The sequence below is a fragment of the Podarcis filfolensis genome (assembly GCF_964270895.1).
Source record: "Podarcis filfolensis genome assembly, chromosome: 11".
Lineage (NCBI taxonomy): Eukaryota > Metazoa > Chordata > Lepidosauria > Squamata > Lacertidae > Podarcis > Podarcis filfolensis.
Genome location: NC_139613.1, coordinates 1,368,041 through 1,385,455, shown reverse-complemented (window position 1 = coordinate 1,385,455; position 17,415 = coordinate 1,368,041). Strand labels below are relative to the sequence as shown.

At 49.7% G+C, this 17,415-nt stretch overlaps 1 protein-coding gene across 5 annotated transcripts in view; it reads left to right on the top strand.

Moving 5' to 3' along the window:
• IL11RA (interleukin 11 receptor subunit alpha) overlaps positions 1 to 17,415 on the top strand; it is a 145,238-nt gene that overhangs the window by 105,860 nt on the left and 21,963 nt on the right. For all 5 annotated transcript variants that reach the window (XM_083575805.1, XM_083575807.1, XM_083575806.1 and 2 more), the window contains 4 exons: positions 6,139 to 6,238; positions 9,823 to 9,883; positions 10,076 to 10,242; positions 11,463 to 11,577. In XM_083575805.1, coding sequence (XP_083431931.1) covers positions 6,139 to 6,238; positions 9,823 to 9,883; positions 10,076 to 10,242; positions 11,463 to 11,577 — 443 coding nt within the window. The remainder of the gene's footprint in view (positions 1 to 6,138; positions 6,239 to 9,822; positions 9,884 to 10,075; positions 10,243 to 11,462; positions 11,578 to 17,415) is intronic.

Here is a 17,415-nt window from a genome sequence, read left to right as displayed (position 1 = left end):
ACAGAAATGCCGTTTACCTTCCCACCAGAGCGGTACCTATTTATCTACTTGCACTTTGACATGCTTTCAAACTGCTAGGTAGGCAGGAGCAGGGACCGAGCAACGGGAGCTCATCCCGTCGTGGGGATTTGAAGTGCCGACCTTCTGATTGGCAAGTCCCAGGCTCTGTGGCTTAACCCACAACGCCACCCGCGTCCCTATGAGGCGTAGGTTATTCTCTATCTCAGCCTCTTGAACATACACACGTCTATCAAAAAGAGCAGGCTCCTTGAGTCAGTTTTCAAGGGTGGCATTAGTTGGCACAGAAGAAATAAAATGGACAAGATAAATGCCCAGTGTGTCTGTTTCAATGTTAGATCAAGGTCATTGGGATGGAGTTGTTGGTGTGTCAGACCTCGGTTCAAATCCTGCCTCGGCCATGAAGCTCACTAGGTGAGCTTGGGCCAGTCGCTGCCTGGAGAGGAGTTTTTCTTCCTCTCTCATGACACTAGAACTTGTGGACATACGACGAAACTAAATTTTGGGATATTCAGGGCAGACAGAAGAAAGGACTTGTCCACGCAGCTCAGCATTAAACTATGGAACTCCCTCCCACAAGAGACAGAGATGGCAACCAACCTGGTTGGCTTTTAAAGAGGATTAGACAATTTTGTGGAGGAGAAGGGTGTTGCAGGCAGCAATCCTTCTAAATACTACTTGCTGGAGACCACAGGAGTACAGAGGGCTTTTGTGCTGGGATCCTGATTGCAAGATTCCCCCAGACAACTGTTCAGCCAGTGTGAGAACTCGATGGGCCACTGGCCTGATCCAGCACAGGCCCTTCTTGTGTCCATTGTGGCCGTTTCAGTGTTGTGTCAATGCTAAATGCCTCATACAGTCATACCTTGGGTTACAGATGTTTCAGGCTGCGTTTTTTCGGGTTGCGGACCACCAAACCCTGGAAGTACTGGAACAGGTTACTTCCGGGTTTTGGGGGTCGTGCATGCACAGAAGTGCTAAATCACGCTTTGCGCATGCGCAGAAGTGTTGAATCGTAACCTGCACGTGCGCAGACGTGGGTTGTGAACGCTGTGGGTTGCGAACGTGCATCCCGTGCAGATCACATTCGCAACCCGGGTGTCCACTGTATTTGGAAAATGCCAGGCCTCTCCTGCCTCAAGGCAAGTCCAGTCACCATCTTGCCTGTTTGGCTTCTTCCGCACATGGCGGCAAATGGCCTGCAATGCGCTTCCTCCAGCAGGCCGGTTGCAAGGTCAAGAGGTTCCCCAGAGGTCATCCACTCTGCCCCCGCTCTTCCCAGGCGATTCCCCTGCGATCCGCGTTGCGTCGGGTCCACTCATTTGGCAGAACCGGCTCTTTGATTTCGCAAGGCTGTGATCAACTTGCCAGGGGAAGCCCAGTCCCTCACGAGTCAGCCTGCCCCCGAGTTTAGTCACCCGCTTTGATGGGGGGGGGCTTGGTCTCCAGTCCTTGGACTGCGTCCCGGGAAACGTCTCTTTGTGAAATGGGCATTTATTGAAACCAGATTGTGGGAGGAGCAGTCTGTGCCTCCATCGCTCTCCTTTTGAACACTAAGCGCTCTGGAATGAACTCAGCAACCTCGAAAGGAATCCTTGCCTGTTGTCTTCTCCGTACAGCGAGTCACGGAGGGAAGAGGGGCCAGGAGAACCTTTGATTCTGCTCACAGTTTCCCAATAGGCCTTAGCTCAGGCCCGTCTCATAGAATCGTACAATTGTAGAATTGGAAGGGACCCTGGGGTCATCTAGTCCAACCCCCTACAAGGCAGGAATCTCAGCTCAAGCATCCATGACAGATGGCCGCCCAACCTCTGCTTAGAAACCGCCATGGAAGGAGAGTCCATCTCCTTTCTAGGGAGTCTGTTCCACTGTCCAGCAGCTCTTACCATTAGTAAGTTTCTCCCAATGTTCAGTTGGGATCCCCTTTCTTCTCATCTGAATCTGTTGGTTTGGGTTCTGCCCTCCAGAGCAGGGTAAAAATAATCTTCCTTGAAGGTTTGTTTGGGGTGGAGGCTGCTGTACTCAGTGGACTTGTTTTAAAATAATCATTGCAGTGTCTCCAAAAAAGCACTGGACATTGGAAGCTTCATTGTAATGTATTGAGCCCCATATTGTCTACACCAGGCGTGTCCAAAGTCCGTTTTGGGGGCCTAATCTGGCCGATTTAATCCAGCCCCCGTGGCAGTATATGTTCTGGGGTAAAATCCTTTTAAAAAGCTTGGCAACCTCAATGCTAGGACCCTCATACCTACGGGACTGCCTCTCCTGGTATGTCCCAGGGAGGACCTTACGGTCTTCAAATAAAAACATCTTGGAGGTCCTGGGCCACAGAGAGGTTAGGCTGGCCTCGACCAGAGCCAGGGCTTTTTCGACTGTGGCCCCGATCTTGTGGAGCGCTCTGTCACAAGAGACAAGGGCCCTGCGGGACTTGACATCTTTCCGCAGGGCCTGCAAGACGGAGCTGTTCCGCCTGGCCTTTGGCCAGGGCACAGTCTGACCCCCTCTCTCCTTCGGTAATCCTCACAGAACTCTAGCCCAATGGTTGCCATTAATTTGATTTTGAATTGATCTTAGAATGAATTGATTTTAGAATGCTGTGTTACTTTTATTGATGTTAGCTGCTCTGAGCCTGGCTTCGGCTGGGGAGGGCGGGATATAAATTAAAAAATATTATTATTATTATTATTATTATTATTATTATTATTATTATTATTATTTTAAAAAGCTCAACAACTTTGTTCAGCCCTCCCGCATGTTCACTTCATCAAATCTGGCCGTCTTTGAAAAAAGTTTGAGCACCCTACACAGACAAGCAGCCAAGGAGCCAGGAACGAACTTGGGTGTCTTGTTTACTTCCACACATCCTTATATGACTATACTCCACTGATGTGAAAATAAGCAATGATGCCCTTATTAAACTGTGGGGTGCAAGTGACCTTGTTGAGGTTGCCGTGATCAGGGTGCTGTGATCCCAAGTTACGACTTCTGCAAAGATGCAGGTTGGGTACCGCATTCCCATACCATATTTGAAAGAAAACACAGTGCAGGGAGTGCTTTTAAGGACCTTCCTATACTGGGCTGGTCCAGTCCCAAACCGCCACCTCACCAATTTGGGATCTTCCACTCGTGTGGAGGCAAGAGGGGCCAGATCCGGCAGATACAGCAGGACAGGCTGGAGAGGACACAACTCAGGCCTGTTTCGCTCCCTGTTTGTTTCGTTCCTGTTTGTCTTGTGGGACCACGGCAGCTCGAGAGGTGAGCGGGTCAATGGAGCGTGCTTTCTGTAGCCGTGGTGTGTCCGCTGGGAAAGTGTAGCTGGAAACTGGGGCAAGAGGACGAGGGCGAGGGAGCAGGATATTAGGAAGAAGGGTGCGCTGCAACATTTTGCAACGGTTGCCGCATGCACACGTGGTGTGCTTGTGCATGCACCAGCCGCAACATCCCAGCCCACCCTACTTAGCACAGCTGTGTACAACCTGGCGCCCTCCAGCTGTTTGGGAATACAACTCCCATCACCCCCCAAAAGCCATGCTGCCTGGGGCTCATGGGAGTTGTAGTCCAGCGCAGCTAGAGGGTGCCAGGCTGCTTTAGCCTCCCCAAGAAATGCCTAAGAGCCTGGTGGGACTGTGCCAATGAGCCTGGTCCTTTGGCTCTATGGGTTCGTTGGCTCTACGGAGTTTCCGTTTAATTTAATTTATTTCTCTGTATGGCATTTATAGCCCACCTTTTCCCCCAAGGAGCTCCAGGTGGCATGCATGGTTCTCCACCTCCTCATTTAACCCCCACAATAACCCTGTGAGGTAGCTTAGGCTGAGAGGCAGCCACTGGCCCAAGGTCACCAAGTGAGCTTCATGGCTGGGTGGGAATTCGAACTCGGGTCCTAGTCCAGCACTCTATTATTTTTTACTAAATCTCTTTCCCTCCCTTCACCATAACGGCTCCTCCCCAGTCTAGCACTACCACGAAGCCTAGTAAACTGATCCCTCTCGGACCCCTGTGGGCAGGGGTGACCCTTGGCTAGATGGCCGTTGGGTGCCCCTTCCCACCCTTTTGTCCTCTGCTTCTCCTTGGCCCAAAGCCTTGAGGGAGCAGGAGATACCTGAGACCGAACCCTGAACCTGGCGCAGGTAGCAATCGAGGGAAGCGCCTTTGTTTCCGGACTCCAATTCCTCCCTGTTCCAATATTTGCTTGTGGAGATTAGCTGTTTGATTTTCCATGCGTGGCTCCAACGTGGTCCAAGCCTGCCAGAGGGTTCACACACCCCTTCCAGCTTTTGGTAAACCAGCAGAGTGGGTTTCATTCTGGGATGCCCCCACCCTTCAAAAAACTTCCATTCGTTTATTCATTTCTGATATTTGTAGATCGCCATTGTAGATCACCACCGATGGACACAAAGCAGTTTACGGTCAATTAAGCAGTTCCTTCACCAAGTAGCACAGTGTTTAAGAGGGGGGAAAATCCCACAGGTTAAAAACATTAATTCCATAAATAGGCATCATAAAAATTACTTAAAGCAAATTGTATTAAATTAAAATATTGCAAGTCGCTTTGAGTTGCTGTGGCAACAAAAGCGACTAATAAATTTAATAAACATTAATCTTAGAACAGCAGAGTTGGAAGGGACCCCACGAATCCTTGCAATGCAGAACTTGACGGTTGATGTCAAGAACAGGTATTTAAAAAACTAATTAAAACCAACATTAAAACTAAAAACAGATTAAAACCCATGCCAACATTCTACATGGGTTTGCCTAGACAAAGATGTTTTAAGCAGGTGCTGGAAAGGGTACAGCGAAGGTGCCTCCCTGGTGTCAAGTTGCAGGGTGTTCCAAAGTGTAGGTGCTGCCACACTAAGAAATGGCGAGTATTGTGCGGCACCCGTAACATTGCCCATCTGTAGGTAATCCTTTTTTTAAAAAAATAATTTTTATTAACTGGCCAATCACATCAAATTAAATCACATCACATAAATTCCAAAGCCAAATTTTTAAATTTTGTTGGGGGAACCCATACTTCAAGATCCAAAGGGGGATTCAGATCATCTTCTTATTACTGCGTTAATGTCCAAATCAGTCCCAATCAGTCCAAACAAAATTCATAATTCTATCCAGTCTTATCTTGGTGTTTCCACATCATATCTTGTTCATATAATTTCTATTTTTCCTTTACGATCTCTTCTGTTTGTCTCCTTAAGCCGATAAGCAAAATAATAATCCTGTGTGGATTTCCCGTTCCTCCACTAAGTCCAGATGGTTTCCATATATCTCCTTCGTAGATAGCATCGCTCTTTCCATCATAAATTTGGCATTTGTCGCTCTTAAGTCCCACCGAGGAGTTGATCCACGATATGTAAACAACTCTATTTCTCTCTTTCTCCTCCCAGACCCAAGAGCTCCAACAATGCCTCCCAAAATGGCGACGGCATTTTTAACTGCGTCATTCCAAAACTCTTAGCTTTCCAGCTTCATCTTGAAACATTGCTTTGGTTCGAAAGTTTATCTCCACACAGCCTTAAATCCACAGCTTAAGTCCTTAGTTTCTGACTCATTAGGGGAGGGGATTCTTGTTAAATCACATAAGAAAAAGGAAGGCAGGTTTTTTCCCCCCTCAGTCATACCGTATCTTGACGTATCTTCTCATATTTTATTCTTCTCTTGTTATCAGAGATCTCTTCTGTCAGCAGTCTTTACTCCCCTTTTTCCTTGAAGCATGTGCAATTTATCTCGTCCAAATTGTTTCTTTTGAAGATGCTTGCAACTAGCGGCGCGAATCAGGGACGGCGTCCAGGAGTGCCGGAATCCCACAGGAGGGCTTTGTGCCTAGTGCCCCCACCCCCACCAATTCGGGGGTGGTATAGGGCACAGCAGGCAAGGGCCGTCCCCCCCAATCCTGGGGGGGTTAAGGAGGCTAATTACCCCCATCATAGCCTCCAAATTACCTCGTGTGGGTCGGAGAGATGTTATTGTCAGCCATCTTCCGATGCGCCACCTAGTGGCCCCCCACCCATCTGTAGGTAATCCTGTTGTGTGTTGCCCTTCCCATTGGCTGGTTTTGAGATGGTTGGACCATCTGCCTTATAGTATTGTCTCTTTTCTCCCCTCTTTTTCCCTGGCTCTCAGATGCTGACCCTTGTCTCCTGTGTCGGCAGAGTGGTGGTCCTCTTGGCGGTTGTTTCGGTGACCACGTCCATCACCATGTCAGGAGAATGGGGAGAAGAAGGTGAGCTGACACCTGCAGACAAGTATCTCTCTAGGGCAGGCAGTCCCCCAACTCTGCCTTCCAAGTGTTTTGGGACTACAACTCCCATCATCCCTGACCACTGGTCCTGTGAGCTAGGGGTGATGGGAGTTGTAGTCCCAAAACACCTGGAGGACCGAGTTTGGGGGTGCCTGCTCTAGGGCTTGGAGGATTGCTTTGCAGGGTTAGAGCCAGGGAGGTAAGTCTTAGCAGGATCGGGGCCAAGGAACAGACCAGCTCAGAGTGGTGGGAAGCAGGGACCAAGGGGAAAGCAAAATTATCGAGGGCTCTCTTATGAAGACAGGTCTCAGTGTTTGGGACTTCTTAGTCATTTTGGACTCACAACTGTCCATGGAGGCGCAGGTTAATTCTGTGTCCAGGGCAGCTGTCTACCAGCTCCATCTGGTACACAGGCTGAGACCCTACGTGCCTTCGGACTGTCTTGCCAGAGTGGTACATGCTCTGGTTATCTCCCGCTTGGATTACCGCAATGCGCTCTACGTGGGGCTACCTATGAAGGTGACCCAGAAACTACAACTTACCCAGAATGTGGCAGCTAGACTGGTGACTGGGAGTGGCCGCTGAGCCCACATAACACCGGTCCTGAAAGACCTGCATTGGCTCCCAGTACGTTTCTGAGCACAATTCAAAGTGTTGGTGCTGACCTTTAAAGCCCTAAACGGCCTCAAAGGTCCAGTAGACCTGAAGGAGCGTCTCCACCCCCATCGTTCTGCCCAGACACTGAGGTCCAGCGCCGAGGGCCTTCTGGCGGTTCCCTCGCTGTGAGAAGCGAAGTTACAGGGAACCAGGCAGAGGGCCTTCTTTGTAGTGACACCCGCCCTGTGGAACTCCCTTCCACCAGATGTCAAGGCAATAAACAACTATTTTACTTTTAAAAGACAACTGAAGGCGGCCCTGTTTAGGGAAGTTTTTAATGTCTGACGCTGTATTGTTTTTAATCTTCGGTTGGAAGCCACCCAGAGTGACAGGGGAAACCCAGCCAGATGGGCAGGGTATAAATAAATTATTACTATTATTATTATTATTATTATTATTATTATTATTATTATTCAGAGAACCTTGATAGCTTTCAAGGAAGATTAGGCGAAATTCATGGAGGAGAGGGCTATCGATGGCTATGCTCTTCATCCACAATCAAAGGCAGCAATACTTCTGAATATCAGTTGCTGAAAGCCATATGAGGGGAGATCTGCTCTTGTGCTTGAGTCCTGCTTGTGGGTTGGTTTGATTGATTGATTGATTGATTGATTGATTGATTGATTGAGTTTGTATGTGGCTTTTCCACAATGCACTGTCCCCAAAGCAGCTCACAGCAAGCATTCAAAACAGCCAAACAGAGAACAATCCAAATATGCAAAATGCAGAACATGCCAGCGATTTCAAAATAACGAAAATCAACAATTGGCAAGCACAGAAGACATTGCAGAAAAGCTTAAGTACGTGAATTCGAAGCAAAAATGAAAGCTAGCCGATAATGAAGTTTCTGGCACTGGTCTTGCTACATCTCAAGGAGCCCGGCGTGAGTGGCGTTCTCAGGAAAGGCTTTGATGGCACGCAGCTGGCATACAGGCTGGGCGGCAAACCTCTTGCTCCCGCATCTCTCCGGAGGAGGCTGGCAGCACTAAAAGGAAATGTCAGGGTGGGGGGCAATGATGGCAAGTCTCTCCCCCGGCCTCCTGGATGGTAGCAACGACTGGGGCAGGTTTTGCTGCCCTTCCCGCTGGTTGGCTGCTGTGAGAAGAGGATGGTGAAATCGAAAGGCCATTGGGCTAATCCGTCAGACTCTTCTTCCGTTCTGAGGTTCTTAATCTTTAAACTGGGCCCTTAGTGCCTATTCTGGCTACTGGGTGCTCTTCGGGGTCCCAAGCAGAGAGTCGTTCCCCACCCCCAGCCTTGCTCCCTGTAACTGGGGAGACTGCACTTGGCTTTTCTCTGCGACAGCGTTCCCAAACCGGTGCCCTCCAGGTGTTTTGGCTGCAGAGAGATGAGGCAGAAGGACTCACCTGCCTGGCATGCATGTTATGTTGCTGACAGACAGATCTATTGGCCAAGTTGGCAGCAGCTTCTTCCTGCTTCCTTTTCCCGTGGGGGCAGGTGAACTAGCAGCCCCACAAACAAGCCCCAGCGCTGCCTCACCTTAGGCACAGCGGGTTGGGGCTCGTGAGTCTCGTTCTTCCTGTTACTTGACGTACCTTGCAGGTATTGAACAGGAGAGCAGCCCTGTTCCTTTGTCCTCCGATTGCATTACCTAGCATGGGGCTAAAGCTCTTTCAAGCAGCCCAAGAGACCACAGAGATTGGGCCGGGGGAGATGATTTTTTTAAATTTCCTTTCATAATGTCTATAATCCAGAATGCGGCAGCAAGACTGCTGTCCTGAATGGGGTCACTGTGCCCCTGAAGGACCAGGTGCACAGCCTGGGAGTCATTCTGGACTCACAGCTGTCCATGGAGGCGCAGGTCAATTCTGTGTCCAGGGCAGCTGTCTACCAGCTCCATCTGGTACGCAGGATGAGACCCTCCCTGTCCGCAGACTGTCTGGCCAGAGTGGTGCATGATCTGGTTATCTCCTGCTTCAATTACTGCAATGTGCTCTACGTGGGGCTACCTTTGAAGGTGACCCGGAAACTACAACTAATCCAGAATGCGGCAGCTAGACTGGGGACTGGGAGTGGCCACCAGGACCATATAACACCGGTCCTGAAAGACCTACATTGGCTCCCAGTATGTTTCCGAGCACAATTCAAAGTGTTGGTGCTGACCTTTAAAGCCCCAAACGGCCTCGGCCCAGTAGACCTTAAGGATCGTCTCCACCCCCATCGTTCTACCTGGACACTGAGGTCCAGCACAAAGGGCCTTCTGGCAGTTCCCTCCCTGCGAGAAGTGAGGTTACAGGGAACCAGGCAGAGGGCCTTCTTGGTAGTGGCGCCCGCCCTGTGGAATGCCCTCCCACCAGATGTCAAAGAGAAAAACAGCTATCTGACTTTTAGAAGACATTTGAAGGCAGCCCTGTTTAGGGAAGTTTTTAATGTTTGATCTTTTATCGTGTTTTAATGTTCTGTTGGCAGCCACCCAGAGTGGCTGGGGAAACCCAGCCAGATGGGCGGGGTATAAATTGTCATCATCATCATCATCATCATCGAAACAAAATAACAAAAAATCCTTCCAGTAGCACCTTAGAGACCAACTAAGTCTGTTATTTGTATGAACTTTCATGTTCATACACACTTCTTCAGGCACACTTATTTCGCATGCACACCCAAAGATTGCTTATATCCAAACCCTGGGGGGTGGGGAGAGAGAGAATCCCAAACTCTCAGAGACCGTTTGCCCAGCGAGGCTTACCAGGAAGCGATGCGGAGAGCTTAAAAGCTCTTTTTGTGCCGGGCGACCCAAGCAGAACTGGTGCAAAAGAGCTTTTAAGCTCTCTTCCTTGCTTGGGGGGCAAGGCTTGCTCAGCGTGCCGGCTCTGGGATGTTTGTGTGAGATTCCTCACCATACAAAATGGGATGTCCCTGTTGTTCATGTTCATGGGCCTCTTTTCCAGGGGTGACGTATGCCCAGCTGGGGAAAGAAGTGATCCTGACGTGCGCTGGAGCAAGTCCCGGGTAGGTGTCTCCAAGCAGTCATGGTCCCTTCCAGAGGACCTGCAAGACCTCTGAGTGCGGGAGGGGAGGCAAGAACTACCTTGGGATGGGCCAGGGTGATTTTCTGGGCCCCTCGACAGGAACAGAGGGCATGTTTGCAGACAAGACGTCTCTGCCTCTTGTGCATCCTCACTGCGGCTTTGTGGCTTTCAGCTCCTCGGTGGAATGGCGGTGGAACGGAGGCCCCGTCCTCCCAGAAGACTCGGCGGTGCAGGCTGGACAGCTTCTCCTGTCCCACACCCAGCTCTCCTCCGAAGGGGTCTACAGCTGCCACGACACCAGCGGGGTCCTTCTCAGCTCTACTGTGCTCCGTCTCGGACGTAAGTTTGGGGTCGGCTGCACCAGAGGCGGAGCGGTGCGCCCCGGATGCCATCCCTGAAGGGGGATGACAAAATCCTGGCTGGGTCTGATGGCAGCCACACCAGATCACGCACCCCAACCTGGCCACCGTGGCAGAGCTCACTCCCCAGCCAGGCGCAATTGCCCGGCCCACTGGGGAGAGAACGGGAAAGAGGCAGGTGAGCAAAAACGGAAGGGGGTGGGAATGGGTGCCGCACGCCCCGTCCCATCCCTCCTATGGGCAGTTCCTTAAGTGCCACAGAGGCTTTCTCCGCCGCTGGACTGCACAGGTTCATGGCAAGGTGGGGAAATTCTTGGGAATGAGGGTGGGGCGGTTAGGAACATAGGAAGTCCCATCGAGCCCAGAATTGTCTCCACCGGCCAGAGTTTCAAGCAGAGTGTTTCTCTCAGCTTGAGAGATGCTGAGGATTGAACCTGACGGAATATTCTGGAAGAAACTTGGAAATGGTCTTGAAGAAGTTGCTAGGCGATGGAGAATTTCCCCAGCAACAGGTGCCTTTATTAGGGCATGTGATCAACTATGTTGCTTTATTTGTTTCTATTTATTTACTAATGACCAGCATAAGGTTTTGTAAATACAGTGGACGCTCGGGTTGCGAACGGGATCCGTGCGGGATGCACGTTTGCAACCCGCAACGGCATGTTTGCGCACACGCGTGTTTCAATTTGGCGCTTCTGCACATGCGCGACCCCCAAAACCCGGAAGTAACCCTTTCCAGTACTTTCAGGTTTCAGCGGGTCCGTTACCCAAAAAAACGCAACCTGAAGCATCTGTAACCTGAGGTATGACTGTAATAAAGACTCTTAGAAACAGAACCAAATGGTATTTATTCCTGTAATGGGAATTTCGCTAAGAGATAGCTAGAATGCTGATGCTGTAAAGAAGTGAAGATTCAGGAAAACCTTTCTGTAAAAGGAACTCTGCTGCGGAAAGAAATGGCGACCCAAAACTCGATGCTCACCTTGAATGTTCTGCATACAGTGAGCTGTGGCCCTTCCCCAAATGCTGGGCCAGCCTTGAGCTTTTGCCAGGAGCAAAGGGCTGGTCTGGGAAGCTAGCGCTGGGCAGCTGGGCTTCCCCTGAACTTAGGCAGGAGGTGGGAGCCATTGGAGGAAGGCCAAACATGCTCCCTGCCCTGCTTGTGCCCTCACTCCAAGCCGCACCTTGCTTCTCCCGCAGGCCTGCCGGGGAAGCCTTCCATCTTGTGCACGGCACCAAACTACGAGGACCTTTCCTGCTTCTGGGCTTCCACCGTCGAGACCTTCCTGCCCACCAGATACATCACTTCCTACAGGTAAGGCCTCTGGGTCTGCAGAAGGGATCGGGGCCTTGTGTACCTGCGCCACAACTAAGAACCCACCTCCAGCTGGTGTGCAGCATGGCAGATTAGTTCGTGTGTTCATAAAATCATGGAATTGTGCAGTTGGAAGGGATCCCTGAGGGTCATCTAGCCCAACCCCCTTAGCCCAATCACAGCTAAGACTTCCTGACAGATGTCCCCCCCCCCCCGCTTAAAACCTTCCCACGTAGGAGAGGCCACCACCTTCCAAGGGAGTCTGATAACAACTCTTATCATCAGGAACGTCTTCCTGATTAGTTGTAATCTCATTTTGTGTCATTTGAGGCCATTGGTTCGGGTTCTACCCTCTGGAGAAACAGAAAATATGCTGGTTTTATTGGAAGATGGCTCTCAGGATCCCCAAGGAGATGGCTTCAGGCACCAGGCCTGCCAGCAGACCAAGTTGTCTGCAAACATGACATGAAGGCCCTGCTGTGTGGGAATCCCTTGCAGAGCCAGGAGACAGTCAGGTTGTGCATGTCAGGAGTTCAGCCTACACTTGAGTAGGACCCTGGCAGAGACACATGCCCAACTGACATGTTCCCTCCCTCCTGGTCTTTCGTTCGGGAGCTTCAAAAGCTTTCTTCTGCCCGAACATCACAGCAACTGATGCCAACAGACACCGGCACACTTAGGGATCCGCAGAGTCTTTGCGGCTTGCGTAACACAGACCTCAGCAACTCAGCATTTTTGCTAATCTAGTTTATTTACATATAAACACCCACGGAGCACTGCAACATGGCTTGCTCTCTCTCTAGCATCAGACAGCAAAGAGAGAAAGAACAAAGGACAATAGTCCCATTTGACGGAACACAGGAACACAAACATCCTGTCTCCTTCACTTCCCACTCTGTGGAGTCAAAACATACACCGTCATGTGAAAGACAACAATCCCATGACTGCAATCACGGAGCAGGAATTCTAACAGTGCATCCACAGCAGTGACCAGAGGAGGAATGACCGCTGGGAGGATCGCCAAGAGAAGAAACGCCCTGGTGCATCTGCAGCAGCACAATCAGACTCCTTCCTCTGCCTCAGCTGCAACGAAACATGTCTCTCCCTTATCGGTCTCTGCAGCCACTGCAGGCGCTATAACTCCCCAGCGGTTGGTCTTCACCCCCAAAGACACACTCCTTCCTCGTCTCCTGAGACAGCGGGATGCCAACAGTATCCTCATGTCCTCTCTCAGTCCTCTCTTCTTCAGCCCAAACATCCCCAACTCCCAGAAGTATTCCTCCTAGTCTTTGTTTCCAGACCCTTCATTTCCGTGGTCTGCCTCCTCCGCGATGGTAACGTGGATCAAAGGAACGTCCAGGCTGGGGCAGCTCTCTTCCCACACTTGGACCCATTTCTCAGTTAATGCAGGCAGAGTAGAGGGATGGGGTGGGAGATGCAGGTTAGGGTGGGTCAGCAGAAGCCGCTGCAGCAGCAATTCTGGCTGGCTTCCCTCCCTCTCCTCGCATTCTGACTTTGCATTCTCCTGCCCTTGCAAATGCTGCGTTCTTTTCCAAACCTTGCTGGCTGGCTGGCTGGCTGGCCGGGAGGCCCTTCCCCAAAAAACACACCACGCGGCTTTCCATTGCTTTGTCCAAATCGATACTCACCAAGAAGAAGAAAGATTTGTGTCTTTCCAGACGAAGGGGAAAGTGCTGCCTGGACGGAAAGGGAGGTGGGGGCCCCTGATGTCTCCACCCGACATTCCAGAAGGGTGGAGTAACCGAGAGGACGGTTCCAGGCCCACCAAGTCCACCGCAGGGCGGGAGGGGGGAAGGGGGGCTGAAGCCCCTCTGGCACCTTTCCGACACAGTTAGCCAAGCCGTAAAGAACCCAAAGTCACACTCCCTCCCTATTAAAAAAGTGAGGGGTAGCTCCCAGTAGTGATGTATGGAAGTGAGAGCTGGACCATCAAGAAGGCTGATTGCCGAAGAATTGATGCTTTTGAATTCTGGTGCTGGAGGAGACTCTTGAGAGTCCCATGGACTGCAAGAAGATCAAACCTATCCATTCTGAAGGAAATCAGCCCTGAGTGCTCACTGGAAGGACAGATCCTGAAGCTGAGGCTCCAAGACTTTGGCCACCTCAGGAGAAGAGAAGACTCCCTGGAAAAGACCCTGATGTTGGGAAAGATTGAGGGCACAAGGAGAAGGGGACGACAGAGGACGAGATGGTTGGACAGTGTTCTCAAAGCTATCAGCATGAGTTTGACCAAACTGCGGGAGGCAGTGGAAGACAGGAGTGCCTGGCGTGCTCTGGTCCATGGGGTCACGAAGAGGCGGACACGACTAAATGACTAAACAACAACAACAACAGCTCCATGGTCCCAGCAGGAAGATCTCTTTTGGCGTTCTTCAAGAAGGGAGCGCCTGGCTGGGGTTGACTCCTTCCCCCCCCCCCAAAAAAACTTTTTTATTCATTTTATAACACAACTAAACAACACAAACAGAAAAACAAACAATACAAGCGAGTTCTTGTCTTATCCTTATTTTTTCTAAACATTGTTAGGTGAGCTTCCCCAAGTCCCCCCATCTGATTTTCATTTTACCTCATCTTTAGCAGTTAACATATACAGTTTTAACCATTTTTTTATCACACTTACTTTTACCATAAAAATCTTCACATTTTATCACTTACAAATAATACTATTTTAAAAAACACTATCTTCTACTTCTAACCCTACAGCCTATATCCACTTCCAAAGCTATTCTAAGATTTAAATATTAACATATTTTTCAAATATTCTTTAAACTTCTTCCAATCTTCTTCCACCGTCTCTTCTCTCTGGTCTCAGAGTCTTCTAGTCAGTTCAGCAAGTTCCATATAGTCCATCATCGTCATCTGCCATTCTGGGGTTGACTCCTGGCCCAGACGGCCTATAGGAAGAAGGAAGCAAGCTGAGCACACACACACACACACACACACCCGGAGACAGTCCCCGGATTTGTGAATATGTCCCTGGATAAATTCCATCCCAGGAATGTCCCCAGATTTCATCTAATGTCCCCGGGAAACGCAGCAGCGGCCGTCTCAGCAGCCCGGAGCAGTTGGCTCTGGCTGGCTTCAGGAGCTGCTCAGAAGTCCCCATATGATGGTGGTGCAGGGGCTCAAAGATGCAGCTTCCGGGCTGCCTCCACCTTCCCTGACCCCAGCAACTCAGCTGGGAAGGGAGGCTTCATGCTGCCTAATGGAGCAGCCTCCCAACTCCTACTTGCGTGCAAGCAGGAGCGGGGTGGGGATCTCTCAGTTAGGCAACGGGAAGCCTCCCTTCCCAGCTGAGGGATCCCTGCCCCCACCTGCTTGCATGCAAGTAGGAGTGGGATTGGGGCTGCTCTGATTGGGAAGGGAGGCATCGCACTGCCCAAGCCTCACCACTGCCGCCTCGGCCCTCCTTCTCCGCCTTCCATGCCTGACCCACCGCGCACTGCTTCCCCACCACCACCACTGAAGAACCAACTACTCAGGGGCTGCCCAAGCTCACGGAGAAAGGAGATAGAAACCTCAGAGGAAGGGGAAATGTGGCGTTTGAGGTCAAGGTGGTGGCCGCCCCTCTGCCACCGCCATCGCTGCAGCATCAACGTCCGAAATGCGTCGTATTTAATGAATTAATTAATTAATTAATTAAAGTGTCCCTGGATTCATTGAAAAGCATCTGGTAACCTCTATCTATCTATCTATCTATCTATCTATCTAGGGGGGTGGGATTTCATTGTCCTCCGTAATAACAGGGCAACATCTTTTACCTGCTCCTATGCTAGCCCAGCTGTCAGTGTAAAACATTAACAATCCACATGTCGCGGTAAACTGTGGGTCTTCTTTCTTATGACAGCAGTGAGACAAATCCCGTATTTTTCTGTGTATAAGGCGAGGATTAGAAAATAATGTGGAAAATTTGTGGTCGTCTTATACGCGGAGAGTGCAGAGGGTGGACTGGCGACTGGTTGCTGCCGCGAGCAGGAGATTGTCATCTGTGAAAGGGCGGGTCTTTGGTGACTGCGGCAATTATTGATAGGCTGGCGCTGTGGCAATTGGGGGTGCGATTGACAGCTGCTGGCGGTGATTGGGCAGTCGATTGGCGGCTTTGGCAGCACTCATTATTGTCAGTGTTGGTCAGGCAGGAGAGTGATTTTAGGCAACCCCCCCAAAAAAAGATCAAAAACTGGGGGCAATCCTCCTCCCAAAAAAACTCAACAACTCTGGGCCATCTCAATTTGTAGTCCCCCAAAATAGGGGGCATCTTATACACAGGAGCGTGTTATACACGGAAAAATACGATCGTTGCTTCCAGTTGGGGGGCGGGCAGCTCCACACACACCTGGACACAAGAAGTGTGGAATATAGCACTTAATTGGTGCTTAAACTCATCATCAGAGGATGGTAAGAGGAAGAACAAAGAAAGATTGGCTTGATCCATATGTTCTCGATTTACTTCGTTTATTACCAATAATACTGTAATTTAGCAGCCATTATGGAGAAATTATCTTAATGATTTAGATTAAAGTGTGCCCTGTGGATGTGAGCTTAATCTGTAATGTAAAAAAATTTCTGAGCTTGCTTTGATGCTCACAAGACTTAACATCTGCTGTAAGACGACACTTTACGGTTTGGTAAAAAGGTAAAGGTAAAGAGACCCCTGACCATTAAGTGCAGTCGCAGATGACTCTGGGGTTGTGGCGCTCATCTCGCTTTATCGGCCAAGGGAGGTGGCGTACAGCTTCCGGATCATGTGGCCAGCATGACTAAGCCGCTTCTGGCGAACCAGAGCAGTGCACGGAAATGCTGTTTACCTTCCCGCCAGAGCGGTACCTATTTATCTACTTGCACTTTGACGTGCTTTCGAACTGCTAGGTTGGCAGGAGCAGGGACCGAGCAACGGGAGTTCACTCCATCGCGGGGATTCGAACCGCCGACCTTCTGATTGGCAAGCCCTAGGCTCTGTGGTTTAACCCACAGCGCCACCCATGTCCTATGGTTTGGTAATTGTTTTTAAAATTTTCGATCTGAGGAAGTCCGTTCCAGTAGCAAACGGTTCTTGCCATCAGAAAGTTATTCCCAAAGTTGAGATGGAATTTCCTTTCTTGTGAATCCATCACGTGAAAGTCGATTCCAACTCAGCATCGGGACTGCCACTAAAAAGACCCTGTCACAGGTCAACGCCAGCTGGGCTCCACCAGCAGGACCTCCCCATTTTATTTTATTTTCATAAATTTTATTTAAGTTTTCAAAAATTTACAAATACGCACCTTACCATCACATACTTCCAATACAAATACATATTAGTCTTCCCTCTCCAACCCTTCTGTGGTTTCTTATCTCATTTAAATATTTAACACTGCATTTTTCCACTTTATTCCATTTTAAAGTTATTCTACAATTAATCTTGATAATACTTTTAACTGCTTGATTTGAGTTGACCTTACTAATGCCCTTACTTGCATGCCATGATTTTTCAAATATTCCACAAATGTTCCCCACTCTTTAATAAAAATAATAATTCCTCTTGGTTTCTTACCACACCCATTTATTTTGCCATTTTGGCATAATCCATCAATTTAATCTCTTGATTGGAACAACATCCTCCTTCCACCTTGGGGCAAATACCATTCTGTCTGCTGAATACAAATTTTGGTTCCCCCAAAATGAGGTTTTGCAGGCACCCCAGGCCAGCTGATTGCCAGGGAAATTGGTTTTTAAATGTGCAGGGAAAGGAAATGATTCACTTGACAGTCATTGTGATGCTAGGAGATTGACAGGTGCTCACCTGCCAAACTTGGCTGGTGGGGGAGGTAAACATCCCAG